The sequence below is a fragment of the Microcebus murinus genome, chromosome 13, assembly GCF_040939455.1.
Source record: "Microcebus murinus isolate Inina chromosome 13, M.murinus_Inina_mat1.0, whole genome shotgun sequence".
Classification (NCBI taxonomy): domain Eukaryota; kingdom Metazoa; phylum Chordata; class Mammalia; order Primates; family Cheirogaleidae; genus Microcebus; species Microcebus murinus.
Window position 1 is genome coordinate 17,672,024 of NC_134116.1, and position 16,193 is coordinate 17,688,216.

Below are 16,193 nucleotides of genomic sequence, written 5' to 3' on the forward strand. Positions count from 1 at the left end.
CACAATCAGAACCTCAGCCTCCCTGTGTTTAAAATGGGAAGCCCAGGTACTCTACCACTAGGGAGAGCATGTCCAAAACCTACTAAGGTAGTATGCTTTGAAAACATCCTGATAATCACATGGTTTTATAGTGTGTTATTCGGTATTTATTCTTTTGATTATACTGAATTTTAAAACTCAACTATTATTTACAGAATGTATATCAAATGTTAAACATTGTACTAGGCACTGGAGATTATAAAGAATACTACATAATTCCTACAAACTGGAAGACAAAGTCCCTTACAGTTCAATGGTAAAAACAAAAAAACAAAGAACTAATAACCTGATTTTAAAAATGGGCTAAGGAGTAGAATAGACATTTCTCCAAAGACAACATACCAACAACCAACAAGTATATGAAAAAATGCTCCACATCACTAATCATCAGGGAAATGCAAATCAAAACCACAATGAGATATCACCTCACACCTGTTAGGATGGCTATTATCAAAAAAAAAAGAAAAGAAAAGGAAAGGAAAGAAAAAAAAACCCCAAAAGATAAGTACTGGTGAGGCTCTGGATAAACTGGAACCCTTGTGAACTGTTGGGGGAAATGCAAATGGTACAATAGCTATGGAAAATGGCATGGAGGTTCCTTAAAATGTTAAAAATAGAACTATCATATGACCTAGTAATCCCACTATTAGGTATACATCCAAAAGAACGGAATCAGGATGTCAAAGAGATATTCACACTCCCATGTTCACTGCAGCATTATTCACAATAGTCAAGATGTGAAAACAATCTAGTGTCCATTGAGAGATAACTGGATGAAGATAATGGGTTACATGCACACAGTGGAATACTATTCAACCTTAAAAAGGAAGGAAATTCTGCAATATGCAACAGCATGGATTAGCACCTTACACTAAGTGAAACAAGCCATCACAGAAAGACAAATATTGCATGATTCCACTTATATGAGGTATCTAAGTTAGTCAAACTCAGAGAATTAGAGAGTGGAGTGGTGGTTGCCAAGGGCTGGGGGGAGCGGGAAAAGGGGAATTACTAATCAACTGGCATAAAGTTTCAGTCAAGATGAATAAGATGTAGAGATCTGCAGTGTAACACTGTACCTATCGTAAACAATAACATATTGTACACTGAAAATTTTGTTAAGAGTGTAGATCTTGTTAAGTATTCTCACTATGAGAAATGAGCCCTTGGGAATTTTGTCATTGTGCGAACATCACAGAGTGTACTTACAATAAACCTAGATGGTATATTTTCATTCATATGTATATTTTTTAATATGGAAAACCAAATGTGCCAGCACCATTCCTGAACATCAATCATTCCCCTACTTTGATCTGCAATGCCAATATCAAATGCCACATATCAGGTTTCTACATATGCTCCATTATAATCCATGGAGCCACCATCATATATGTAGTCCATCGTTTACCGAAACATTGTAGTGCATGACTATACTTAATTTCTGTGTCTCAGTTTCTTCATCTACAAAATAGAATAGTTCCTAGTTCATCAGGTTTCTTATGAGAACTAATTAATATAATATTTGTAAAGTGCTTAGAAAAGAGCTCTATTAGTTTTTCTCTAGGTTATACTATGGGAACAAATTATCCCGAATTTCAGTACCTTATAACAAAGATTTACTTGTTCATGTTACATGTTGGCTATGGCTTGCTCCATGGGTCTATTTCATTCTGCGTTCTTAAGGAGCATCCTCTCTCTTTGACCTGTGTTTTCCTCACAGCAAAGGGGACATGGCAATGGTGGAACCACACAATGGTTCTCCAAGCTTCTGGTTGGATAAAGCATTTGTCACTTTTGCTCATATTTCAATGGCTAATATAAGTCACAGAACAAACCCTGAAGTCAACAGGCCACATGGAGCCCTTTATAGGGAGAGGCCAAGTAGAGAGGGGCAGAAAATATTTTAAACAAATGTATATGAACAAAAATATTATAACAAATAATATTATCTACCACAAGTGTCTGGTACACAGTAAATACCACGTGTGTGCTAAAGAAAAATAAGAGATTGCACAGTGGCACAGAATCCTGAGAATGGATGAGATGTCTGGGAACAAACATTCAGTGTCGAAGTATATGGTACACAGGGGTGAGAGTGGTATGTGAGGAGAGCAAATTTCAAAAGGCTTTGAAAGAAAGTTAGGTTTTTACCTATGGGTAGAAGATACATTGCAATAATAAAAAAATTTTTACAGCTATTTTAAATAAATTTTATGGGGCACTTCTGTCTGCCAGCTTTATTGAAGCATTGGCATAATTTCATTTATTCTGCATGGAGAATTTAAAAATCACATGTCTACTAGTCACTGCCTCCCTGTGTAATACCTGTCAGCCTGGGACTGAGATGCAATTGCCATAACAAGGAAGAATATATGGAAGGTTTCTTCCAGGTGGCTCAGGCTCCCTGAGGTCAGGATAGGGGAAGGTGGCATAGAACGGGAGGGAGGAAAGAGAGAAGAAGAGAGAGGGTATGGATGGATCGCTTCAAGTGTGATTGTGAGTGTGTGTGATGTACAACAGACTACAAGGACTTAATTCAGTGCTGGCTTCACACTTGCTATTTTAATTATAAAAGGGTGAAAGCACCCTCCCAGTATGGATGTTTCCTAAGGACCTGCTGGCTGTCTTCTATTATATTATACTTCTACATGTGGTCCTTTCACAAGTCTCACCACCCTCATGGCTTTAGTCAATCTCAATTTCTCTTTGCAGCTTCTGTCCTCATTTTCAATGCACTGCTAGAAAATAATCTAAATTGCTAAAATTTAACTGGAAGTCTTGAGCATCAGATGAATTATCTGACCTGCTACCCTCTACCCCTCTTTGGTAAATCTGGAGAAGAAATCTAAGGGGAGAAAGGTTTACATAGGAAAAAGGGCAGCAGGGAGAGAAGGGGAAGAGGTGCACAAGCAGGGAGAGGCACAGGGGACCCCACACACCATCATCATTCACCAGGGAGCAGGCCAGGGCCTGAAAACACACTTCAAGGAGTTTACGCTTCCACAGAAGATTATGTTATTTCCATTTCTTCATAGTTACTATAAGAGAGTGCTTTAGTTTTTCGTCTTTAAAAATATTGTGGGGGGGGGGGGGAAAGAAAGGCAAATCAGAGCCCACAAATAAACTGTCCCAGCTCCTTACAGATGACTCATTTTCCCTTCCCCTTCTATGATTTACAAACTCTCATAAGACTTCTATAATCTTGCACCATCGCTAAGTGTTTTTTGTTCAAAAAGCATTAAAGATCCCACTGCTTACAGACAACAATCCAAACTCAGACCACATTCAAAGTCCTAAATAATCTGTTGTCAATCTAAATTCAAACCTTATTATTGAGTGGAACAGATTTTTTTTCACACTAAGGTTGTCTGATCGCAAGATAATCACAGTCTTACACATGGTAGGGAACAAGTAACAGCTGCAGGAAATGGGTACTGTGAAGGGCTGTGTTGAAGGGAGAAGCCTGGAGCCTGAGGCCTGTCTATTAATTCACTCTCAAAACAGCTTAAAAGAGGACCAAATAATGATAAATGTGTGAAGTATAAAAGTAGAAAATTGGCAAAAGCAGGCTCTTTCTATTTTAATCATGCCGGAATCAGATCAGGCCTGAGACCTCAGCTTCTGAGAATTAGGGTACATCCCAGTGGTAATGACTCATTATTATGATTCATAAAACTGCAGAAAATGAAGAAGTACTAGGATATAGATGCCTCCATGGCTCTCTGCAGAACCACAAAAAAAGAATTTAAATAAAGTTCAATAAGTGAGCAATGCTTTCTTTAAGGAAAAGAAAGTACTGATGTGTAAAAAGACTACTGGAATTGTGAATATTTAAAGAGTGGCCTAAATTTTTGAAGGTCTCTCATAAGACATTAAGAACAGTTGAGCACAGTGGTGCTAATATGATGGAAGCAGGTATTTACTTGCATTTCATGCTAAAACTTTTGATGTACTCCTTAAACTGAAATATTGTAGCCAACTGAAACATGTGAGTTGGCTACAAAAACCAAGCTTTCCACTGACAATTTTGCAACTTTTCATAAAGTCATTTTTTTAAATATTAAATGTTTTTATTAAAAATCAGTGCTGTCAAAGGAGGGACAAGGCAACAAAAAAACACATTTATCAAAAGTACATGCGAGTAATCTCAAAGCAATCTTCAAGCACAACTGAATGTCCCTCACCTTTGTTGGGCAGAAGCTGGATTCTCTGCTGGATCATGGACATGAAGAATGATAGCTGTTCTAGACAAATTAACTTATTGCTCCTGGTAAGCTAAAAACTATGTTTTCCCTCAACTCAGAAAAATAATTTAGTCCTCATTCTTTTCTGTGATCATCACTGAAGACAGAAAGTGGGCTCTAAGCTAGTAAAATACTCTTGTGATGTAAGTTATCAACCTCTGCCTTTAAACAGTGGAATATTTCAAAATTACTCAGAGACATCCATAATTAAGCAAGAATGAGGGACAAAAGAAGAGATAAAAACCAGCTTAACCAAAGTAAATCAACCAATAACTAACTAAATAAAATAAACTCAATCCAAAGTTGGCAGCTTTCCAGAAAAGCATGAGTAAAGTTTTGGTTTCTATGACAGCAGATAATAAATGACTTGTGTCTTACACAAGTTATCTTTGTGAAAAGAGCTCTTTCTCTTAAAAAAAAAATTAATTGTCAGATTGAAATAAAATTCCTTAACACAAGTAGTAATTAGGTGAACAATTGGTTTCAATTCTAAAAGGTGAAATTTCATCAATAAGTTTTGTAACATTCCCCCAAAACACTGAATATCCATGTATGCATTTCTTTGGGGTAGTAAGAATTTTATTTATTTTTTTGGTATTTTATTTAATTTAGCATAAAAACAAACAAACAAAAAAGGGGAGTCACTTGATCTATACAGAAAGAGAAGTCATGTTGCACAAGAGACATCTGGAATAGGCATACTGTGGCTTTGTGAATCTCAGACTTGGATCCTACAGTCAATGGTGTGTATTATTCACAAATAATTTTGATATCATCCTTATCTAAAGTATACCATATAATACTAAATATTTCATAATAAAAATGTAGATTTTCTAGACAAAGTCAGAAAGAAAATATTAAGTTTGAAACAAGCACCAACATTTACAGTATAGTAAGTATGAAGACTATGACTACCATTGATATTATTTTAAATAAACATGGTTAGTGTCATTCAATTAGAAGATTTATCAGATTTTTGAACGTGGTAGGAGGTCAATAACTTTGGCTTAATCAATACTGTAAAAGGCGAAAAATTCAGCTGGCTCAGAGATGTTTATTATTAGGAGGATTCTTTAAAATTCTTTTTTTTTTTTTTTTTTGAGACAGAGTCTCGGTCTGTCTCCCAGGGTGGACTGCTGTGGTGTCAGCCTAGCTCACACCAACCTCAAACTCCTGGGCTCAAGCGATCCTCCTGCCTCAGACTCCTGAGTAGTTGGGACTACAGGTGTGCACCACTATACCTGGCTAATTTTTTCTATTTTTTGTAGAGACAGAGTCTCGCTCTTGCTCAGGCTGGTCTCGAACTTCCAACCTCAAGTGATCCTCCCGCCTTGGCCTCCCAGAGTGCTAGGATTACAGGTGTGAGCTACCATGCTCGGCCAGTAGGGATCTTTAAAATTCTAAATTATCCTGTAATTATATTCCGAACACAGTGCAATTCTATTCACTCTTCTGAAAGAAGGGATTTTTATGGTAAAAATTCTCATTTAAACTTCTAGTTCCTTTTAAAAAGTTAAAACAAGCACCTACTACCTGTTAAACATGTGTACTAAAAAAGACTATGACCATAATATCATATTTTAGATTTTAAAAAGACTACAAAGAGGTGAAAAATGCCACCAATTCTAGAGCACTGAAGTATCACGAAATGAAACTTTCTGAGGTAATAGCAAGCACTTAATTTAAAACCAGGAGTCTAAAAACAGAATCAATAAAGAAAATGGAATGTTTTAAAATAAATGAGTCACATAATGAGTTACTAAAGAAGGGTATGAATATTGAGAGCAATTCAATTACTATTGAATTAATAGTAAACCAACACAAAGAAATAGCATACAATAAGGTACTTTAATATTTGAATGCTTTAGGAAAGTATTTTAAAAAGGACTCAAAACCATCACTGCTAAGTGAAATAAAATATACCATGGAAGAAATAGTAAATTTTCATACAGCTGTCATTTGTCATAGATAACAATGAGCTCCCTAGTTGTTGTCCTCAGGCTGGTTAAGCTACCCTCAATCAAGCTGGCAGTTCAAGTGGGGACCAGCCTACCAGAGAGAACCTGGCAACTGTACCCCAGGCTGACCCCAGGATGTCCCTGAGCTACCACAAGTCTTAAGAATACCAGACGAATGGCCAGATACTTTGAAGGCCTCACAGTAGGGTTCAGTTCTGTAGTACCAAAGCAAATCAGGTATTTGGATAGGTAAGAAAATAGAGAGGGGAAGACAAAGTGACTTTGAGCCCCAGAACCATTTGGCCAGAAGCACATCAGCTGTGGTGAATTAAGGCTCAAGTTCTATATGAAAAGAATGAACACAGAAAAGGAATAAAATAGCTTAAAGGAAGGAGAGAGGTAAACACACATAAAGAATGACACATTGGCCCAAAACACCCGTTATTCACCTAAGAAACAAGGATAACTTACTTGAAATGTCTGCAGTGGAATGCATAGTTGTTTCCAGAGAGTTTCCCTTTGATGCTATACATATTACTATGAATCCATTCTGCAATTTTCTTAGTCTTTTCCAAGAAAGAAATTAAAACTATACTCTATACACACTAGTTATGAATTTATTTTTCTACATCTGGAGGTTCAAATTTAAGTCAGGGATGAAGAATAAAGCTCAACTTTATGCTCTAAATTTCTTTTTCAATACTTCATAAAGGGTTTAAGATAAATGCTTATGGTTAAAATAAAATAGCACAGGGAGGAACGAGATGAAAAAATTCCAGCACAGAACGAGGACTCCCCAAATGCTTTGGTTCATTCCTTCTGCAGCGATGAGTCTTCTGTCAGGTCCAATGCACCTGACTTTCCAGTTAGCCCTATTTTTTCCCTTGCATGATAATGTCTCCTTAAAACACAAGCAGAACCTCCCCTTATTTTTAGTAACTCCAACTTCTTCATTTTTGATCATTTTTTTCTTACTATGAATTAGACTACTAATGTCATTTAAAAGCAACACTGACAAAAAATTCAGTTTAAACTTTTATCAATATTACCTTGAAAACTGAGATAACTGGCCTCCTTTGTCTTAATTTTCCATGTGATTGCCCCTTTTTAATCACTAAGGAAAGTAGCACTGAGCCAGACCTGACATGGTTAAAACAATGTTGGAGACAGTTGAATATGATCCCCAATCTAAATATGACTTTTTCCCTAATGTTTTTTCAGAAGAGAGTGGGAATTGGGAGCAAGGAAAAATCACACTTACAAGTCCACTTATGGCTACAATCCAGATGTAGGAACCAGAGGTGAAAAGCTATAAAAGAAAAAAAAAAAAGGCAACTAAAAATGAAATTCAACTGCCAGTCATAGCATACTTACTTTTACATAACTATAGTCATGACCATTTATATTAAGTATTAAATATATATGCCATAATATAGATAAGCAAATAAAAATTAATAACAATTCTATTATTTAAAAGAAAACATTACTATTATTATTATTTTTTTTTTTTTTAAATCAAGACCTCAGACTTTGTATAGCTTAAAACAGATTGGTTTGACCTGGCCCACTTCCAAACAAAGAAAAGTAAGTGAAAAATTCAAGCATATTCTTATTTATAAATGGGCATCAACTGACTTAAACAAAGTAAAATACTACACATTAAAAAATTATTAGAATTAACAATATAGAAAATATGTGGTCACCATCCCATGCTTGGTGTTAGGTATGATATTTATTTACATAATTTTCTCATTTTAACTTCTTATCATTGTTACTCTAAATTTAGATGGGAAGAATTCTGTCAGCCAATAGGTCCATGTCCAATGCCTACCCTTCTTAAATACTGATATGCTCATTATAGCTCACCCAAGGAAGAGCAAACTAAGGAACGATAACAAAGTTAATGAATGGCAAAAGTAGTTATAGATCTCATGAAATCTTTTTCAAATTATTTATATCTGAGAATTGTGCTCAGGGTTTTAAAAAAAACAAAACATAAGGCATTTCAAAGTGTCCCTGGTGTCCCTGCAGGGAAGAAATGATTTGTGGCCTATTGATTGGGAGTTTAAGTACTTCTGAGGCAGAGGAAGAAGTGGGACATTCAGGCAGATACCCAGGTTCACGGTAGATGCTGTGCTAGATGAAAATCTCAAAGTTCTGCACACTTACCAAGGATACACAGAAAGAAGACAGACATAGAGATTAAGAGTTGACAACATACAGATAAAAAAGAGGCTGGCCAGCTTTAGTCCTAAGCTCATCTAGAAATGAGCACTGGCTGCAACTTTAAATTTGATCCTCTGATCTAGCGTGGATGCTTGTTTAGCATAAATGACTCACAATAACAAGGATGAGAATGGTGTAGACAAATATTTTGCTGTAGTTTTTTTTTTGTAAAAAAAAAAAAAAAAAAAGAATAATAAACTAGCTAACACTTTCTATGTGCCCAGCATTGCCCTCAAGGCTTTTCATGCACTGAACTCACTGAATCCTCCTCACCTGACTAGGGAAGTTTACTTGATTTTACCAAGAGAAAACCTAGCAGTTAAGTAATCTGCCGGGGTCAACAGCTAGGAGGTGGGGCTGGGAGTGTATCCAGGCAGTCTGGCTCCACAGCCCACGCTCCCCACTCCTCTATGTCTTATACACAAGTAAAAAGAGCATATCATTTTGCAAGTTAAAAAAAAAATGATTTCCTCTGCACTCCTAAGCCCCTTATCTTATCTTGTTTGGCCCCAATTGCGTCTGCTTTAGTTCTGACAGTGTGTGTTTTCTCACCACTGGGCTCCCTGGGGACAGGTGCCAAGTCTCATACTGCATTTCATCCTCCATAGCCCCAGCACAGCACATGACAGGACTGGCTCTCAAGCCATTTGATATGTCAGTGACTCTTAACAAGCATTTTGACTTTCTGATTATCATTAAAGTCATTAACTCATTAATTCATTCACTCAACAATGTGCTTGGCTTCCAGTAGCTGTGGTGGGGAGGGAAAAAGGCCCAGGAACCTGCGAAGGCCCAGAGGGGAAGGGGGCAGGAGAGGATGGACGTTTCAGGAGTGAGGAGCTCAGCCATACTCGTGGGTATGGCAGGGAGGGAGCTGGGCAGGGCAGGGAGTTGGTACTGGACAGGCAAGAAGAACCCCGGCTGCCTTCTGCTGAGGACTTGAGTTTTCAAGAAGCCAGTGAGGCTTCTCCACCTCTACTTTCTGATATCAACTTGTATCTTACAAAGTTATTGGAAATATTATGAAAATATTAGAAATTTATATTATTGTGAAAAAATACTTGTGGTAGTTGCATCCGCATTTCTGCCTTTGGTGTGGCTAACAGGACACTTCCACTGTGAGCCACATGATACTGCTGAAATAGCACTAAACACACGGGCTGCCGTGACGGAGGCTATGCCACGCCTCTGTCCAACTAGGACCCTTTTTCTCTAAGAGATGAAACATGCTACTCATTTTGCTTTATGGGAAAAAATAAAAAAGCAACAAAAAATACATCCACAATCTCAGAAAAATAACTGGTGGTAGCTATGGAAACACAAATTATTAATTAATAATTGAAGCCAATTGATTTAGCTCTTTTAATCTGTTCAGATTGCACTGAACACTTAATACTATTACCTCTACTCCTTAAAATACCCCTGTAAGGTAGATAGTATCACCACTGTACAGATGGGGACACGGGGGCTCAGAAAAGGTAAGTGACAAAGCCAATAATTATCAGACCAAGTCATCAAACCAAAGTCCATGTGGCTCCAAAGACTTTCTACAATGCCACGCTGAGTTCCTACTCCATAATTAATAAAACAATGCTTTTCATCTGCAAAGATTCTACCTAACTTTAGAGTTGGAAGGAACTACAGTCAACATGAGGCTCAGAGGGGTTCCATGACTTCCCTGACTTGACCCAAGTCTCATGGCTAGCCAGAGCCACAGTAGGACTAGAACTTGGGTCTCCTGAGCCAGGTCCAAGATGATCTCCTGCCATTCCACACTGCCTCTGACATAAGACTTTAAAAAGTTAAATCTGCTACAGCAAATCCAAATCACAAGAACTACAGAAACGGACCATTTGGCTATACAAATATTAGGTGGCATAAGGGGGCGTGTAACGAAATGGCGGTTGACAGATGAAAAACAGATTTCATGAGAAACGGTCATAAAAAGTAGTAAGGAAACACCCGCCCCAGATGAGCCATTGATAGTACCTGACAGCAGACTGGAGCAGTGAGAGGAAATGCTAAAGGTTAAAAGGGGAGGGAGGAGGGCATTTTGAAGTGACACTAGTATCCGGTTTGCTATGTGTGGGATAAAGAATGTTATAAGTATTAATCGGTGGATCAAAAGGCCAGGCTACACATGGTAGCACAGGAAGCCGTAGAAATAAAACTACATCAAAAGCTGTGAGAGTAAAAGAAAAGTGACAAGTAGTATAAGGAGAAAACTGAAAATCGTGTGTGTATTCTACCACAGGGCCTAGAACTCAGCAGGGAGCAATCAATATCCACTGAATATTGCTGAAGATAACTTAAGTCAGACAGTAAGTCTCTAATGGGCTTCATAGCAAACCATGTAGCAAATGGTGATACTACTATCAAGTCCACACAGACACAGAAATAATAAAGTTGGAAATGCTTCTCAAAAACCCCCAAAGCTCAGGATGGTAAAGCATACTGAGTTTCTTCTCCTGAGATTCATTTGTGATACGGTATTCAATAAATTAATTTCATGTTGATTTTCCACCTTCTACCTTTTGATTGTTTCCACTTCATACTATGATTTTTTTAAAGTACTTACATGCAATTGTATAATAAAATGAAAATATTTTCCACTGATACAAATTACAGTGAAAGCTCTTATCAGATTTCTAAAGACTATGAAAGTGTATTCTAGTACCTTCTATACCTTGATGCTCTTGTTCTGTAACACTTCCTTTGAACATTTGATATAGATCATAAGCCAAACTTATGGGGAAAAAAACCCCATTGTTTTCAAGGAGATCAAATGAGAAAAAGACCAAAAAAAAAAAAAAAAAAAAAAAAAAAAGATCTGGTTAAAGAAATGTGAACATAAAAATGCATACTGTACCTGTAGTCCCAATATATAAATCAATGTCTTGTTTGTGATGGACAACGGGCCCAGAATTTGTGCCACTTGGACTCTTGGTATGGAGCAGTAAAATGGTACAAACAGAGCAAACACAGGTGCCAGGCTATGCAAACAAATAAAAAAAAGATCACTCTAGTATAAACAATGAATTTAAAATACCAATGGCAGATGTATATTTGAAGTAACACTGTTTATAATTTTACTTCAGTTTGAAAGCATGGTCTTAGATACACAAGAGTTGGTTTCCAAACATGCATCATGGCCAAAATAATTTATACTTACATAAAACACTTTATGAAAACTTTAATTACCCTATCCTATGAACCCTCCCCAAACCACTGCAAAGTGGTTTAGCATCTATTAATTAATTGTGAGGCACTGTGAGAAAATTTAAAGTGGATGCCACATTTTCTTCCCATGTATGACTAAAACTCTAGTGAAAGAGACTAGATAAACCAAAAGCAAGAAACATTAGAATTCTTCATGGTCAAATCCAAAAAGCCTCATCTCAGGCCTTGTCCAGTGATGTGTTCCCATAGCACTGACACTGTTCACCTCCTGCCCTCCCTCCCTCAGATTCCTCCCTCCTTTTGTCTGAAACCTGTTTTTCACTGGTTTACCAATGATTCCTCACACTACTCTCCTGCCCTCTCCAGAGTTCCATTCATTATAGTTTGTTCTTGCTCCAGTCTCTGCCTGTTAATACAATCCCAACCCATTCTATGGCTTTAACTAAGAAAATGAAGTGAGTCCTAAAACTGCCTGCCCACCCCCCAACCTGGCTCTGAAATTCAATTTGACATCTTTCACCTGACAGGTCCAAAAGTCACATGTGTCTTGCTACTTAAAGTCTTGCTTCTCTCTAATCTATCTCTAAACATATTCTCCTCCCAAAACACAATGCTGATCGTATTACTTGCTTGCTCAAAACCCTTCCTTTCACAGGCTGCCAGGATCCAAAGATGGATAGCACAGCAAAGCTCTGCAGTTCTTTCTTATTACTGCAGATTCCCACAACTGCTCTCTCTCTGTCTCCCGCACCTGGTCCATCACACACAAAACTCCCTCTCTTGCACACGTACACACATGTGCACACACACACGGCTGCTCTTTGGGCATGTCAGGGTCCTTCAAGTATACACTAACACAGGCTATTCTTTTGACCTAAAACGTCCTTTCCACTTTCCTGCTTAAGAAACCCATTTTGTATGACACTGCTCAGCTCTTCTCAGAAGACTTCTTGGACTCCTCCTGGTGGTTGGTAGCTGTCCTCTTGCTTGCAAAGCTACGCCAGTTCCACTGTTTCAGTGAATCAATGAATCAACTTGGCTCTGACCAGGTCAAGGTGGGATGCTCAGCACAGGAACTGTACCTGCACCTATGAGTAAGAAGCAGTCCCTAACCTCAAGGAACTCATTTCAGGATTGCAAACTCACATTCCTACAGGGGCTAGGCAGGGAACATGAATGATCACAGGGGTTTGGGCATATACTTGCACCCATTTTTCATTAAACACTTGGCTTAATTACTCAGTCTATCTTTTATTTTCCCATTTTTTTAAGGAATGGCATCGGTATAAAGAATTATTTCATTACGATAAAAAAAAATGTAAGAACTGTTTTTCACTTCTAACAAAGAGACATCTTTGCTGCCATTATCAGGGAAACACAGGACTCTCCTGGCCTCTTGTGCATTTTCTCATCCTTGATGGAGACTATGTTATAAAAAACATCATTCATTGCCCTCTCAATTCTACTATTAAAAACAAAACAAAACGAACACACACACACACACAGAGCAAATGTGATCAACTGCAGCCACATCAATAGGTATTGACAAGAATGCAGCAAATGCCAGAACAGGGAAAACCCCAACCAGTAAAGGTCTAAGTGCAGGCACTGGGGTTACAGAGATGCATAAGATACACCTGGCCGGCCATCTAGTGAGGAGGACGGCAGGGTCAGGGTAGCAGAGGGACATACACAGCAGGCTCTTAACATACTCATCAGTCTTGAATTCCACCCTCCTCTGGCCACCCCCCCAGGCTGAGCACACCCCAGGGCAGGGAAGAAATTGTAGCCCTGGTTCTCCCAGCACAGGGTTTGGCACAGCTTAGGAGCTCGTTAAATCCAGGACAATGAAATAATCCTTATTCTTGAACAATTGGATGACCCTATTTTAATTAACTATACAGGGTTTTCAAAAATCTCCCACTAGATTATTAATTATGAGAGAAAGCACCATATTTTATTGAGCTTTGACCCTCCCTAGTGCCTATTTAGCAGACTCTTACACATAATCCAATTCAATATTTGTTGGATTAAAAAAAATTTAACAAAGTAATTTCTAAATACTACACAAAAGAACTGCTTCTGTCCAATTCTAAACCTAATTAAAACAAGTGTGCCTTCTTTTCATTGAAAAGTACAAGTTAATCACCCCTGGACTTAAGATCCTTGACTCCCCTCCTTAGAGTAAAGGCCAAGGTCATGACAAAGACCTACGAGGCCCTGCATCCTGTGCCTCTCCCAGCTCTGCTCTGTGGAGCAGCACCTTCTCAGAGAAGCCCCCTGACCACCACACTTCCAACTACAACCCCCCACAACCCCACCCACTCTACATCCTCTATTCCTTTCCTATCTTTCCCCATAGCACATACAGCCTTCTAATCTACTGCATGATTTATTTATTTATCATCTATTTCCCTGACTAGAATGGAAGTTTCACAGGACAGGGACTGTGGTCTGGTTTTTTTTTTTTTTTTTTTTTTTTTGCTGCTTTATCCCCACAGTCTAGTATTGTTCCTGGTACACAGTAGGTGCTCAATAAATATTTGCAGGAAAAATGAATTTTCCTTCAAAACAGTAAAATCATACAGCAGAATTTGCCTTTTCTTTTAAAAAAATAAAACAACAAAAACTCCTTTCTTTGTTAATGGATTTAAAACATATGGTTTTGGCTGAGCACAGTGGCTCATGCCTATAATCCTAGCAGTTTGAGAGGCTGAGATGGGAGGATCACTTCAGGCCAGGAGTTTGAGATCTGTCTCATTAAAAAAATAGAAAATTTAGCCAGGTGTGGTGGTGTGTGCCTGTGGTCCCAGCTAGCTGCTTGGGAGGCTGAGGCAGGAGGACCACTTGAGCCCAGGAGTTTGAGGTTACAGTGAGCTGTGATGACACCATCACACTCTATCCCGGGCAACAGAACGAGACCCTGTCTCAAAAGAAAAAAATATATATATAAGGTTTTATATATATGCTCAAAATATCTCCTATTGGTCTCTTGGTAATAACAAAATCCTACTGGGGCTAGCCAATTGTACTGGAGCTTTCACCACAGAACATGTCCTTTGAGGTACTTAATTCATAGTTATTCCATTTATATCTGGCAATAAAGTGTAAATAATATTGTTATAATTAAATAACCTGAAGTAGAGTTCTTGTTTGAGGTTCTATTTCAATGTAAACTAAAAACGACTGATAGGAATTTTAGTGACCACAGTTTACATCTTGTATGCCAATAGAAGAAGTTTAAAAATTCCTTAAAAGTTATGAATCACTGTATAATTTTAAATGATGACTAAATACTAGACCACATACACGTATAATATTAACACAAAAGCACATAGTTCAGATCAGAATTATATGGGTTGTTCTGTAGAAATTTTCCATTGCTATTTCTATACACATAGACTTCACAAAATACCATAATGTTATTAGTCATTGACCAGTTTTTCTCTTTTCCTTATTTTATGAAAACATCTGTTCTTCATATTGCCAATAATACTTCAGTTTGACCTTTTTCATATTGTGAATAACTAACTTCTGGAAGCCCTCTCTGGCTTAAGCATATGAGGCTAGAAGTACAGAAAAAGAGGAAATAGATTTTAAAGAATTCATTCATCCTTTAACTAATATTGCTAATATTTACTGAGCAGCTACCATTATATAGACATGATGGTACTTGATAGAACAAATGAAACAGAGACCCAGTTCAAGTTGCAAATGTCCATTTCACCTCTTTTACAGAAAAGGACATCAACTCCACTTTTATAATGCAATCACAGCTCAAGAAACCAAGGTAACTTTCAACGATGATAAAAGTAAGGTTTGTGAACTCATGAAATTATCTCACATGCAGCTTTAATAACATCTCACAGGACAATTACCCTGTCGCCTCTTCTTCATATGCTTAACCACTAATACCAAAAACAACAAAAAACAAAAAGGATAGACCCAGTTTGCAAGATGAATTACTTTAACTAGTTGAATCCTTCACTATATAAGAATGTTTCACTTAATAATAACTACTTCAAAAATTAAAAGCTAAAAAACTCCATGAGGACGAGGATGGCCTTTCAACAAATCAAAAAATTTCTCAGCAATGTCTTAAGTATTCTGTAGTCCAAGTTTTAAATGAACTAGTTCTGGAGTACTACGTCATTTTTATTCACTAAGTCACAAAATCTCTCTATTATCCCCTCATAGAATTTTTGTACTAGGAATGATTTTGGAGAACAGTGAGTTCAATGCCTTTATTTTATAGACAGTGAAGTGGAGGCCCAAAGAATTCAGCTGACTTATTCTTTCTTCTGTTTAACGATGTTCCTCTGTAGACCCTATGCACTTTAGAGATTAGGGGAACCTAATGACACCACTGGGAGGGCAAAGCCACTCGGCTATTTTTATAGAATCCTGGGGTGGAAAGGCCTCTGAGGTCATAGCATTACAAATTCCCACCAAGTGATTTTCAGCAGTCCCCAACCTTTTTGGCACCAGAGACCAGTTTCACGGAAGACAAATTTTCCACGGACTGGGCTGGGGTTGGGGGAGGTGG

At 37.8% G+C, this 16,193-nt stretch overlaps 1 protein-coding gene across 1 annotated transcript in view; it reads right to left on the reverse strand.

Moving 5' to 3' along the window:
• Positions 1 to 16,193, reverse strand: part of UBAC2 (UBA domain containing 2) — a 179,139-nt gene that overhangs the window by 57,462 nt on the left and 105,484 nt on the right. Inside the window, exons 5-6 of the mRNA XM_020290262.2 lie at positions 11,337 to 11,460; positions 7,503 to 7,550 (exon numbers count right to left, since the gene is read on the reverse strand). Of these exons, the coding sequence (XP_020145851.1) occupies positions 7,503 to 7,550; positions 11,337 to 11,460 (172 nt within the window). The remainder of the gene's footprint in view (positions 1 to 7,502; positions 7,551 to 11,336; positions 11,461 to 16,193) is intronic.